The following is a 12,669-nucleotide window of genomic DNA, read 5'->3' as shown; positions in this document are numbered from 1 at the left end:
TCACAGTTCATTTATTTTCTTACATCATTCTGTGCTTCAATTTTGTAGTAGACTAATTTATGACACTCATTTAAAATCAAAACCATACATATAATAAAAAAAATAGAGAAAGCCATTTTGTTTCCAAGATTTATGTCTAATAGACCCTATACATGTTAAACAGAGTGGAACTGAAGGCTGAAAAAGTAATTAAAAATTAACACTGATGATGGTCCAATGGAAAGAGATTGATAGGAATGTAATAAAAGCCATCTCTAGTACAAGGCAAAGACCTCTGCAATTCAAAAATCAAAGCAGTCACAGAAGTTAGATTTCCTTTTACAGATTTTGAAAACAAAAGGCAATGATTTTAGAACTTGGAAGCCTAACATTACAGTCCTAGATCCAAATTTAGGCACTTAAATAAATGGCCTGATTTTTAAAAGCACTAAGTACTCAGCAGTTTTCATTAGGCCTAACCCAAAACTAATTTAAGTTAATGGAAAGATTCCCATTGACCTTAGAGGGCTTGTATCAGACTTATTGCCTCCAATGGGAACTGCAAGGCTCAACACTTTTGCAAATCAGACTACTTATTCAGGTGCCTAAATATGAGTTAGGAGTCTACTGCTATTTTGAATATCTTGGCCAAAAAATCACTAGCTCAGACAAATGCTGAGGATGCTACATCATTTCTAGGAGTTTAGTATATACATTTTTGAGATGTCTGATCACTGGGAGACCATGGGTAGATAATACTGCCTGGATAATAATATACTTGCTATAAAACTTAGCCCTGTACCAAGTTCAGACATTTTAGGAGACCCTTGTGCCCACAAATAGGTCTAGTTAACAAATAGCTACTAACAGTGACACTGATGACTAACAAAAGAATAGTTATTGTTGAAATGGAAGAACGCAGATTCTACCACAGTAATGGCTTGAAAAGTGTTACTGTATGTTAGATCTCTGGAAAAAACAATTTGCTGTAAAGAAAACAAGGTTTAAATGTTCTCACAATTTGCCATAAAGCAATTGAGCATTTCACTAGTTAACAGCATAGACAAGACTGAGTCCTGCTGTTATTGGTTTGCCTTTCCAGGCTTCCAGAAAGGATGGAAGTTTACTCTGTGAGATCAGATCCTGTCCTCAGTATTCACACTGGGATGGAACAAGATCCCTCCTAATACTTCTGCTGAGACAGCATGGTTCCACCCTGCTTCTACTCTGGGACAACTGTTCAAAGCACCATACAAATCCCAGACTTCCAATTACTGAATGGTTTTTCCTGTGTATACCAAATGCAAGCTGCTCAGGCCCCAGCAAATACAAACAATTCATGCCCACAAATAGGATGGACAAGTAAATACTGTGCAATGGAGCAGTGGTGAAAGTACTTATACAGACAAAGCCTCAAATTACACAAAACACACACCTGCCTGTAAACCAATGGACACAGCTTTACAAGAAACCAATGGAGAGATTTTCTAAAGTATAAATGGGAGTTGAGCACCTAACTAACTTTTGTGTCTTTGAAAATCTCCCCCTATATTTGTGTCATTGGAGACCTCAAGTCCCAGCATGCACTGGACATATCCTTAGGTCAGGGGTTTTGAACACTAGGGGTTATTGGTGTGGGAAGGGTGATGCTACTAAATTTGCACAGACAAGCAGTTCCATCGTTTCCAGGTTACTATGGAGATTCTTGATAGTGAAGTAACAAATAAGGAGCTTTATCAGACATGTCTGCACTCACTGAATAATTGCACACTACTGGCTAAGCTGCCAAAGTCCTGTCTTAGGATGCACTGGGCTAAGTGTAGAACCTCGGATGCATTCACTGGAGGAAGTCTCCTTTGGTCATTCCATAGTCCTGATTAAGAATCTGGAGAGAATGTTTCCTCATTACATCTCTCCATATTTCTAGTAATGAAAGTTGTCTTCTGTTTGTGGGAAATACTCAGTTAACTCATGGCCTATGGTACGTTCAATGAGGGTATCAGGGTATTATTCTTAGGAACAAGGCAACTCAGTTAGGTGAGGGCATTGTAGGGAAAGGCTTGTGATGAAGGATATCATTGTCATTCCTTTCCAGAACTACATTCATTTAACTGAGGATTTGGTAATGGCTGAAGTTGAGATGTAAGGCAATAGACTTAGCACATGCCTTTCCTGACGGTCACTATTATAGCTTTCATTTTCTTACAGCCAACAGAGGTCAGTGTGGTAGGGAATGGACAGTTTGCTATGTGGTCATGTATTCTTGCTACCTAATTTCCACTTGTCCATCACAAGAGGCTTGAAGGATACATGTCCCTGCATTTGATTCCACTGCTGGGCATCCATATCCTCAACTTTTTGCATCATTCTTCAACCACAGTGGTCACCATAATATGGCTACTGAAAGGGCACAGCCCCCTCCTCCCAGACACTGGGCTATATGTTAAATAAATTCCTTTCTAGCAAATATTTGATTCAGCTCTTACTTAGCATTCGAACAGCCTGATTTGATAGCTACTCTGAAGACAGTTCCATATGTAGGGAATTATAACACTGGACCCCGAGGAATAAGAATAATTACTGAAGTTGTTTGTGAGGAGATACATTCTGGTGGGCTAAGCAGGTTGACCATCTGTGATGGTCCAAGTGTGATTTCCAAGTGCTCTTTGACAAATTTGAAATGATCATCAAGAAAGACACAGTCCTCCAAAGCAGCCTGGTAAATAAGGAGTCTGTCAAGGGTCTACCGTGCAGCAGACCTTATAACCACTCCAAGGAAGATCCCTTTTTGAACCCTTCAGAGGAGCAATGTCAGTCTATGACACAGCAATGAGTATAAACACTCTATTAGCCCTCAGTAGGAAGGATTTTTTCAAAAAAAGTGTTATACTCAATCAGCACAAAATTCATACATTCCTAAAAGTCACTTGAATAGTGTTGAAATATGCTCAACTTGATTAGTGTATTTTCAAAAGTCTTTCAAAACAGCAAAGCTGAAGGACTGTCAGATTAAAAAAATTAATTATCACAAGATGAAATATTACAGAAAGTAATAAAGGAAAAGAAACATGAGCAAAAGAAAGAAGAGTTCAATGAGAAGTCCAAAAAGTGTATTTAAAATAGAATTTTCCTGGAACAGAAACAGCAAGAGGATAGATAGTTATTATAGATATTACAGAAAAGAGGTAGGAGTAACTTGTTCTAATGTTCTCCCAAATTGTCATTCATTCTCATAAACGACCAGTGCTCTGGGTGTTAGAGGTAGTCATGACAATGAAAGGATCCTGTTCTAACCGCTGTAATACTGATGCTCTCCTATTTCTCCAAGAGTAACAAATTTCATTAGTGAAATAGCTAAGGTCGCTGAAACTGGCATTAGAGTTTATATGACATACTATAAATTTTTCAAATACTGTGGCCTACTTCCACAAAATATATAAATAAATAAATCTGGCTTTTCTGCTAAATAAAAGTTCATACAACACTGCTGGAGCCTCAGAAACATCAATTACATATTCTGAGGTCACTGCACACCGCACTATATAGAGCACAAATGAGGGGGCTGAATTTGAGAAGGATAAATGTTATCTCTGCTGAGTTACTGAGCCAGGGAAATATTTAGAAAGGCATCAATGAAATAACAGATTGTTCTACGAGCCCTAATTAGTCAGTGTAAAATTTCTTGGAGTAGGTCAGGGTAATTAATAGCATAAACCCATATAAGGTTAAAAAAATCCTCTCCTGAATGCAAGATCAGTTACTTTGCCTGAGCAATAGTAACTCAAAATATGTTATGTTTTCGCATATTAATGCCTAGTTAATATGCTAAAAACAAATAATTAGTACTTTTTAGTGAGATAGCTCCGGTGACAAATTACTCAAAGAAGCAGAGCATTACACAAATTTATCATCAAAGCTCAGATTTCTAAAGCTGGTAAATAACGCAATACATTTCCAGCAAATATTCTTTCAATGTTTTTAATTAATTGCTTTGACTATGCTCAGATCCCTTTTTCCATTAGTTTTGAAAAGAATTATGACGTCAAGAATTATAACAGTCAAAAACCAGTAGGAGAACACTTCAATCTCCCTGGACACTCAATAACAGGCTTAAAAGTGGCAATTCTTCAACAAAAAAACTTCAAAAACAGACTCCAATAAGAAACTGCAGAACTGGAATTAATTTGCAAACTGGACACTATCAAATTAGGCCTGAATAAAGACTGCAAATGGCTGGGTCACTATAAAAACTAATTTCCTCCTACTGATACTCACACCTTCTTGCCACCTGTTTGAAATGGGCCACCTTTATTACATTGAACACATTCGCACTACAAAACTGATTTTTCTTCTCTTCTTGTCAACTGTTGAGAATAGCGCACTTCCACCTTAATTGAATTGGCTCGTTAGCACTGACCCCCTACTTGGTAAGGCAACTCCCATCTTTTCATATACTGTGTATTTATACCACCCTACTGTATTTTCTACTCCATGCATCTGATTAAGTGGGTTTTAGCCCACGAAAGCTTATGCCCAAATAAATTTGTTAGAGTCTAAAGTGCCACAAGGACTCCTCATTGTTTTTGCTGATACAGACTAACTCAGCTACCCCTCTGAAAAGAAATAGAATTTTTCAATTCACCTCATACAAGTACTGCGCTGCAATCTCTTTTTCATGAAAGTGCAACTGACTAGTGCAGGGTTTTTTTGTACATTTTTTGTACATAATTCTACATTTGTAAATTTAACTTTCATAACAAAGAGTACTACAGTACTTGTATTAGGTGAATTGAAAATACTATTTCTTTTGTTTCTGTTTTACAGTGCAAATATTTGTAATAAAAATAAATATATAGTGAGCACTGTACACTTTGTATTCTGTGTTGTAATTGAAATCAATATATTTGAAAATGCAGAAAACAACCAAAAATATTTAAATAAATGGTATTCTATTAACAGAACAATTAATCATGATTAATTATTTTTAATCGCTTGACAGCCCTACTATTTTCAAATACCAAAGCTGACTTCAGCTTTGCAAAGTGTTGTGGGATAGTTGACATGAGAGAATAGAATTATGGGGACAGCATAATATAGTCAGTTAACATAATTTCCCAATACTTATATTTACACAATGTATATTATACTAATACCATATACATAATACCTATTAATGTGGTATACAGATATATAGTCTAAAAATGCTGCGTTCCTACTGCTAAAATAAATAATACTTTTGTTTCTAGAAGTTTGTCTAGTAACTATATACAACACTGGTCACAGACTCCTGATGGGAAGAACCGCAGGTATCCAAACAGAGACCTGCTGAGTTAGACTAAAATATACACAAGTAGACTATAGCTCACAGCCTGCTCTAGTAGTGCTGGAATTGTGACATTCCACCTCAAGATAGATAAAGGCACCAGGTCTGACACCTGAAGGTGTGAGCTCAGAGACATGACAAGGGTCAGAGATGCAGCTAGCCCTGAGTAAACAATTTATTGAGAATTATTTGCTCATTTCCTGTAGATGATCAAGTAATTTTATCAAAGTAAATGAATTTACAAGGTCAGATTTGCAATATTCTCTGTCACTAGTAATGCTTTCCATAGCAGCAGTAGAAGCAGCATTAATCCTCTGGCTGCTACAGGGAGTTGACATTGAAAGCAGAATGCTACAAGGCCTTGTAGTTGTAGAAGTCATTTGACATACTTAATATTAGAAATGGTAGATGGTTCCATCCCTGGAAATGATGATGACCCATGACCATACGGAGGGATTCAATTACAGTTCACAGAACCTCAGTACCATCTCCTGGTGATGAAAAATCATTGACCTAACTACATGATGTGGGATTCTGTCAATACATATGTTTCATTGTCAGCAGATATCAATAAGGTCAGAGATTTAGGCTATTTTAGACCAAGAGGGAGTGAATTTCAAACTAAAGCCTCATGTCACGAAGTCAGGGTGAACTGCATCTTAACAGTTTGGCCTTAGATCCTTTCATTTGATGCAGCCAGCTGAGAGACCCCTGGTCAGTGTACACAGTAAAATTTCACCTGAACAGATCTGGGTTTGACTTTTCAAGTCCCCACACTATAGTAAGGCATTCCTTTCCAATAGTGACATAGTTTTATTCCTGGTCCAGACATTTCTTGTTCAGATACACAACATGGTGACTCTCTCCCTTATTAGCATCAATCTGCATTAGCAGAGCACTTAACCCTCTGTCTGAGGCATCTGTGAAAACCAAAAAAAGGATGGTCAAAGTCTGGGTTTACCAGAATCAGGTCTTCTTCGCTCGTGGCTTCCTTCAGAAGGCCTTTTGATACTGTTCAGTCCAGACTGCTTTGTCTGGTTTACCTTTTTTTAACAGTTCAGGGATGAGTAAATCTAGAGAGCTAAAGTGGGGTACAAAGCTCCTGTAATACCGAGCCATCCTGATAAAGGACTGGGCCTGTTTTGGTGTCCAGGGAGCAGCCCAATCTTTTATAGCCTCCATAATCTGGCCACTTCCCACTTTACTGGCCCAGATAAGTCACCTAGGCTATTGCCTGCGCTTCTCCTTTACAGTCAATCCTACATCCTGAATGCATTTGAGCACTTTTCCAACCTGAGTCACAAGATCCTCCCAGGACTGACTAAAATATAAATATCATCAATATATGCAAAGACTTTGTCACTTTCAGTAGCTCATCCACCAGATACTGAAAGGTAGCTGGAGCCCGCTTGAGCACAAAGGGCAAAACCACAAAGTCAAGAGATGATAAATGCAGATTTAGATCTATCGTCAGAATCCAAAGGTACCTGCCAATAACCTTTTGTAAAGTCAACTGTGCATCCCCCCAGCTTGTCCAGTATCTCATTCATTCTAGACATGGGGTACACATCACATACTGTGAAAGCACTAAGCTTTCCATAGTGCACACAAAATCTGATAGTCCCCAAACCAGTCTTTAAAACAAAGCATTATTTATTTATCCCCCAAAGGTACAAAATGCACAGAGCAAACGATTAAACAATAAGCTGCCTATATGCATGGGTCTTACACCTTAAGCTGTGCTTGCCAGCTTTTGGAAGTATCCCTTAACTCAGCTAACTTCACCGCTGGCAGGGAGAAGCAGATTGTCCTGCCCACACCTTCTGGGATGCTCCTTTTCAGTCTCTCTGTCGGCATGTTGACAGCCCATACCCAACTTTCCTCCCCCCTAGGCTAGCACCGCTAAGGTTTTAATATAGCCTTTGATCCTAGGTTCAGCCTGGGAAATAGAAACTTGACCAGCCTGGATGGAGCTGGAGAGAGCATATTCTCCAACTGAGAGTTCCCTGCATTGTTTCCTCTAGGAGCATTATCTTTACCATTGTTTAATTTCCTCTTTGCTCCCCCCGCCTACACACACACATTGATTTTACTCTAGGATAATATCACACAGACAGACTGAGGCACATATGATATTTATAAAAAATATTAACAAAGACTTGCCAGTTCTCCACAGATCCTCACAGAGAACATCCTGCCAGCAGCTCCCCTCTCTTACATCAAGGGAGCTCCTGCTCAAGTACCTCTTCTGATTGAAGCAGTGGTTATATGGCACAGGGAGAGAGACGGTCCCTCAGAAAAGAAAAGATAAAGCTACCTAGGCCAAGTCTACACTTGCAATTTAGGAAAATCTACTCCATGTCATCTAGTCCAACTCTTAAGTAGGGTTATCTAACATGGTACTAATCCCCTCTGTAGCTGGTTTAAACTAGCATTCCCACCATTGCTAGCAATGATGGGAGATTTCCTTCAAATTACCAGCACAGATGCAGACTTCATCGGTTAAAATAAAATCCAGATAACCAAACACACAAACTGGAGGCATCAGGGTAGATCACAAAATACTGGTATATCATGTTCACAGTGAGAAACCTCATTTAGCAAGTGCTCTGCTGCATTCTGCTCCAGCTTCCATTTCCAAATGGACTCACAGTGTGGTTCATGTGCAATGTAGCAGTCTAGTCTTAAGGTTGCCATTAGAACTGGTTGTGGTTTTTCAAATGAAAGAGGGAGGGGATTGAGCAAAAACAACCTTTTACTCAAAAGTAAAAAATAAACCACAAAAATCTTTTGTCACAAAGCCAAAAGTCTTCAGAACAGTTAATCATTTTTTTCAAATTTAAAAATGTTACCAACACCACTACTGAAAGTTTTTATTTCCCAAAACCTGCATGTTTTGGTAAATGTAAATTTTCACTCAGAATTTCAATAACATTGTTGATGAAAAATTTTGAGTTTGAAAGTATAACAGAAAGGTAACGTGGGTCTCTTTTGAACCCTTTGAAATGGAAACTTCAAAATCTTCAACATTTTTATGACATTTCAGTTTTAATTTTTCAGTCAGCTCTGGTGGCAAGAGCATGAGAGTCAATGTAGCTAAGTCCCCGCCTCACAAGCTCTGGCCAAAAGAAGATGGTAAAAGTCACTCTTTATTACTTGATCATATAACGGCAGCTGGGAATCTAACAATACTGTGAGATAAATGGCACATACCTTCTATCAAAGGGGCCGAGATGTCCATATCTTCCAGTTGCTTTTCTCAACCCACCAGTATTACTTCCATTTTGTCAAGAGTGAGCCTCAAATAGTCAGCCTTCATTCACGTCCCAGACTCCGCTGTATACTGAATACATCATTCAGATACTTTAGCAGGGTCAGAAGAAACAGCTGAGAGTCATAAATATAAGCATATTGTTTCCTTATTAATCCTTCCAATGGCCCAATCACATCCCTGGTGAAGCTCCCTCCAGCTGGATGCTCACCAGGCTCTGTGTTTGGACCTCAATCACTGACCCCATGTATTAGGCTTCTTTTGGCCTGAGTAGGCTGCAGCTCTGTCTCTTTCCTTGGCTTCTCTGGCATGCTTCCTAGGCACAGGCAGTGTGCTATCCTTTCACAGAAATGGGACCCCAATGGCCCAACCTGTCCTAGGGCCCCAGAACAGTGCTGACTCCCCAGCCCCTGACTCTCCAGTAGCTTAAACACAACCTTTAGCAGAGCTCCAACCTTGTCGGCACTCTGGGTTTACAGTTCTTTGTGAACATGTGATAGTGAAATCAAATAGACACACAGACTTCGCAAAGGGTTCCAAAACCAATCACTCTTTACTTTAACTAGCAAAAAAAATATAGGGACTTAGACCAGCTAAAAAAAAACACCTCTACACATTTCCCTGCCTCAGTTTCCTCTCCACTATTGAGCATTCTTGGGCTTAGGTCAGAGTCATCTAAAAAGTCTAGGATTTCCCTGTCTTGCAAATGGTTTCTCCAAATCATGGTCACTCTCTCTCACAATTACTCTCTCTCTCTCCCTCTCCTCTGCAGCCAGTTTTCTTCTTCTTCTTCTTCTTCGACTGGTCCAGCAGTTAAGAAGAACCCCTTTGCTTAAAAAAAAATTCATGCATTTCTGTTCCTCTCTCTTGTCCAAACTTTCTTTGTTGTGAGTCCCTTTGAGTTCCCCACAACCACCCATCCCCATGTCTCTGGCTCTGTTTTTTAAGACCCAGCATTAAAATCTGATATCTCTGTTCTCTTGTTTGGGGATATTCTACTTTCCAAATCCCAGCATCCCATAGAGAAGTTGAAGAAAAGTGGTTTCACCCAGGAGATGGCCATCCCCTTGTCCTAAGGTGCTCTTATTTCAAAGGGAGCTATCAAAGTTTAATGCCCCTCAGTTGGAAGATGGTGTATTCCACATACACTGAGGCATTCAATGATACAGCAATTTCATTAAATCAGCCAGAATTAATAGAGAGATACTTCAAATTGTCACAGACCCATAAGGCACACTACACAAGAGGAGTGACAAGCTGGATCCCCATATGACGATGCACATCAGTTGCCAAAATTACCCCCTTTGGAACACTCTGCAAGAAGGGAATGGAATCACCAGAGGTCAAGTCCATTCACTCATGGTAGGGTTTATAGGTGAGTCAACAATACTTCATGATTAGTGGTACCAAGTACAAGGGATGGATTCAGTGCAGTCTCTGGGAGAGATGAGTTACCTGTTTCCCACAGTACAGGTGCCACTTAGCACTAATACAACTTTGTAATCAGATACTGAAGAAGTTAAAAAATTGCAATTAATGTGAAGAAATATGTGAAAATCTAGCTAGAGCATGGATTCTCCTTAAATAAAATTATTTTTCCCTTAGCACTTCTCCACTCTTTAGATGACTGTGAACAAAAGATCATTATGAAGTCTGCTAACCCTTCAATAGAGTGATTTGTTGTAAGGACAGCATGCTTCTTCAGAAGCCTCTGGAAGCTAATCAGGTGCCATTAGGCTGCAAGGGAAGATCAACAAAGCATATCCCTTACCAAAACAGGAAAAGTGTGTCCCTCCCACAAACTAGAGGCTGTAAATGATCAATCCATGACAGCTCCAACTGCAGGCCACATATCAGATCATGAGTATACCCAGTTTTATAGATTGAGCCAACCACTATATACACTAGTGCTGTAGATGTCATGAAGGCCACAGTGCTGCTGGAACTAGGTGTGGGGGGGAGAGAGGATGCTACCGTACTCTCTAGCTTGAATAACAAACACCAAATATATGGTTTCTATCATCAGCACCCCCACTATAAAAATTGTTCCAGCACCCCTGAGTGGCCATAAAAACCATCAGCTGACTCAGACAATCCATCATCCACATCAATTATGAAATAACTGAGCCACAGCACATCAGACAAAAACTACTACTACTTTTAGGCAGAGATGGGTCTGTACCCCTAAATTGAAATCATGTGTCAATTGTCCCCTAGTACATAGTGTGGTTCCAGGATTTTGGTTCAGCCCATTACAGGAATAGGGGGCATTTGTTTGGTTTGGATTGTGATCTGAATTTCTCCAAAGTCTATGAATGCTTAGGTGCAAGGTGCTTGATGTGGGACTATTACTTGAAAAAATAGTTTTATCTTTTAAGATGGAGCAAAAAAAAACTAACCCTAGTTTAAATGAAATTTTTAGAGGACCTAGCTGCAGTACCTGGTTTCTGCAAAGGTTTCTTCCTCCCACTCTTGTATGGGTTTGCAGTGGTTTAGTATAATGCCATCCTTGTCCTTTGACTCCCCCTCCACTGTGACAAGCCCCCTTGGAGGGACGTTTTGCCCAGCGTTTGAGCTGCTCAGAACTACTAAGCGCTCTCACGAACCGTCCGGACTGAGCGCTTGCTTTAAGTATGCATAGTCATGTGCACTGGTGCTCAGGATCCTTGGAGTTTCTGCCTTGGGTGTCAAACACCGGAATCAGCAGAGGGCGGGCGTTATGTCTTATCTGGGTGAAACCCCCTTGGAAAACTCCGAGGCTATTTGTTGCCCTATTACAATGATTTCTGCACTTCACATTCGGATGGGGAAATAAACAAACATGTAGGTACGCAGACTGGGATCACAGATCCCTCAAGCATCTTTATGCTGTGGTGAAAGGGGGCGGATTGTAGCCGTCACAGTCCTCTTCATCAACATTCAGGAAATGTCCGGGAGGAAAATAACAGACTGATGCTTTTGAAGTGCCTCTTACACCCACCCTCTTTCCCCTGGGCATTCTCACGTCAAAGCAGCTGGGAGAGGTGAGAGTTGGTGGTGTGACTCTATGCAGTGAATGCGTCCCTGTATTGTGTCCAGCTGTGCCACAGCAGCACGCCCGTTGCAGTGTTGTGTCTCTCCATGGTGCACACATAGGATTCCTTCCCAGGTGTGTCTGCCACCCCTCGGGAGCCGCGTAGGCTATTCATTGTGCTAAAATACAACAAAGGAACCAACCCCAAGGCAGGGTGTAGGCTACCACTGTATGCGGAGGGCTGCGAGGAAGAGAGGTAGTAGCGATCAGGTGTTGCACAAGCTTTTGCTGATGCCTGCCGGGGCTGGGGGGCGGAGGGGAAGCGGATACTTGCCACTTATGTGATGGCTGTAAGTGTGGGAAGCCGAGTGGCTCTCTCGTTTGTGGAGCTTCTGTTGTCCATGTCAGTTACAATAGAGGTTTTTGCTCCAGCCACAAAACATAATCGGAGAACAGCTCGTTGGCTTGCTGCTTCTCTTATTCCGCCCCACCCCCCACATCTGGGACAGACCTGGTTATAGTTTCTCTGAACACTTTCCACCGCCTGCTATGTCCCGAACCATTTCCTGTGCTCTAAGCTCCGTCCAGATCGACAGCCTCCAGTTGCAATATGCAATCGGAGACTGTCCACACTAGATGCCAAAGCAGCGCCTGGTTCTGTTTGAGCCCATCACGCTGGGCTCAGCTTGTGTGGGGGAGAAAACCTTGCTGCCACCGCAGGTGCTTTCCTGGTCTGCTCTGAGAAGCCTGGCTGAAGAGATCGGTAACTTTGAGAGATTTGGATCTGTTGATTGTTTTACACAAATTGTTTTCAAGGCAAAAGGTGTCTTTGGAGATCAACCGAGGTCCGCGCATGCGTTGGTCTATTGGGAATTATTGCTCTGCCTTGGACTAAGTTGCATTCCTTGGATCTTCGCAGAAAAGCCAATTCTGCAGACAGAGTTAGGAATGTGGACAGTTCACAGTCGAGAGTATTTTGGGATTCTCTCGTTCCCGGTGATGATAGCCATGGTCTGCTGTGCGCAAAGGTGAGCATTATTCTCTGGCGTGCTCTCTCACGGTTGTTAGTGCCTGTGCGAATCG

At 40.9% G+C, this 12,669-nt stretch overlaps 1 protein-coding gene and 1 long non-coding RNA gene across 5 annotated transcripts in view; one reads left to right on the top strand and one right to left on the bottom strand.

Annotated features, from left to right (window-relative positions):
- Positions 1 to 11,411, bottom strand: part of LOC127048410 (uncharacterized) — a 29,212-nt gene extending 17,801 nt beyond the window's left edge. Inside the window, exons 1-2 of the long non-coding RNA XR_007773656.1 lie at positions 11,014 to 11,411; positions 8,516 to 8,645 (exon numbers count right to left, since the gene is read on the bottom strand). This is a non-coding gene — a long non-coding RNA (uncharacterized LOC127048410). The remainder of the gene's footprint in view (positions 1 to 8,515; positions 8,646 to 11,013) is intronic.
- GABRB1 (gamma-aminobutyric acid type A receptor subunit beta1) overlaps positions 1 to 12,669 on the top strand; it is a 289,303-nt gene that overhangs the window by 25,647 nt on the left and 250,987 nt on the right. For 3 of the 4 annotated variants that reach the window (XR_007773567.1, XR_007773566.1, XM_050947725.1), the window contains exon 1: positions 11,499 to 12,614. The exons of the other annotated variant lie outside the window; for it this stretch is intronic. Coding sequence is in view for 1 of the 3 variants with exons in the window: in XM_050947725.1 (XP_050803682.1) it covers positions 12,223 to 12,614 (392 nt within the window). In the remaining 2 variants the exon portion in view is untranslated. Of the gene's footprint in view, positions 1 to 11,498; positions 12,615 to 12,669 lie in introns of those variants that run through there. 4 annotated transcript variants of the gene reach the window in all.

Source organism: Gopherus flavomarginatus, chromosome 3 (assembly GCF_025201925.1).
Source record: "Gopherus flavomarginatus isolate rGopFla2 chromosome 3, rGopFla2.mat.asm, whole genome shotgun sequence".
NCBI lineage: Eukaryota > Metazoa > Chordata > Testudines > Testudinidae > Gopherus > Gopherus flavomarginatus.
This window is presented reverse-complemented; position numbering and strand designations above follow the sequence as displayed.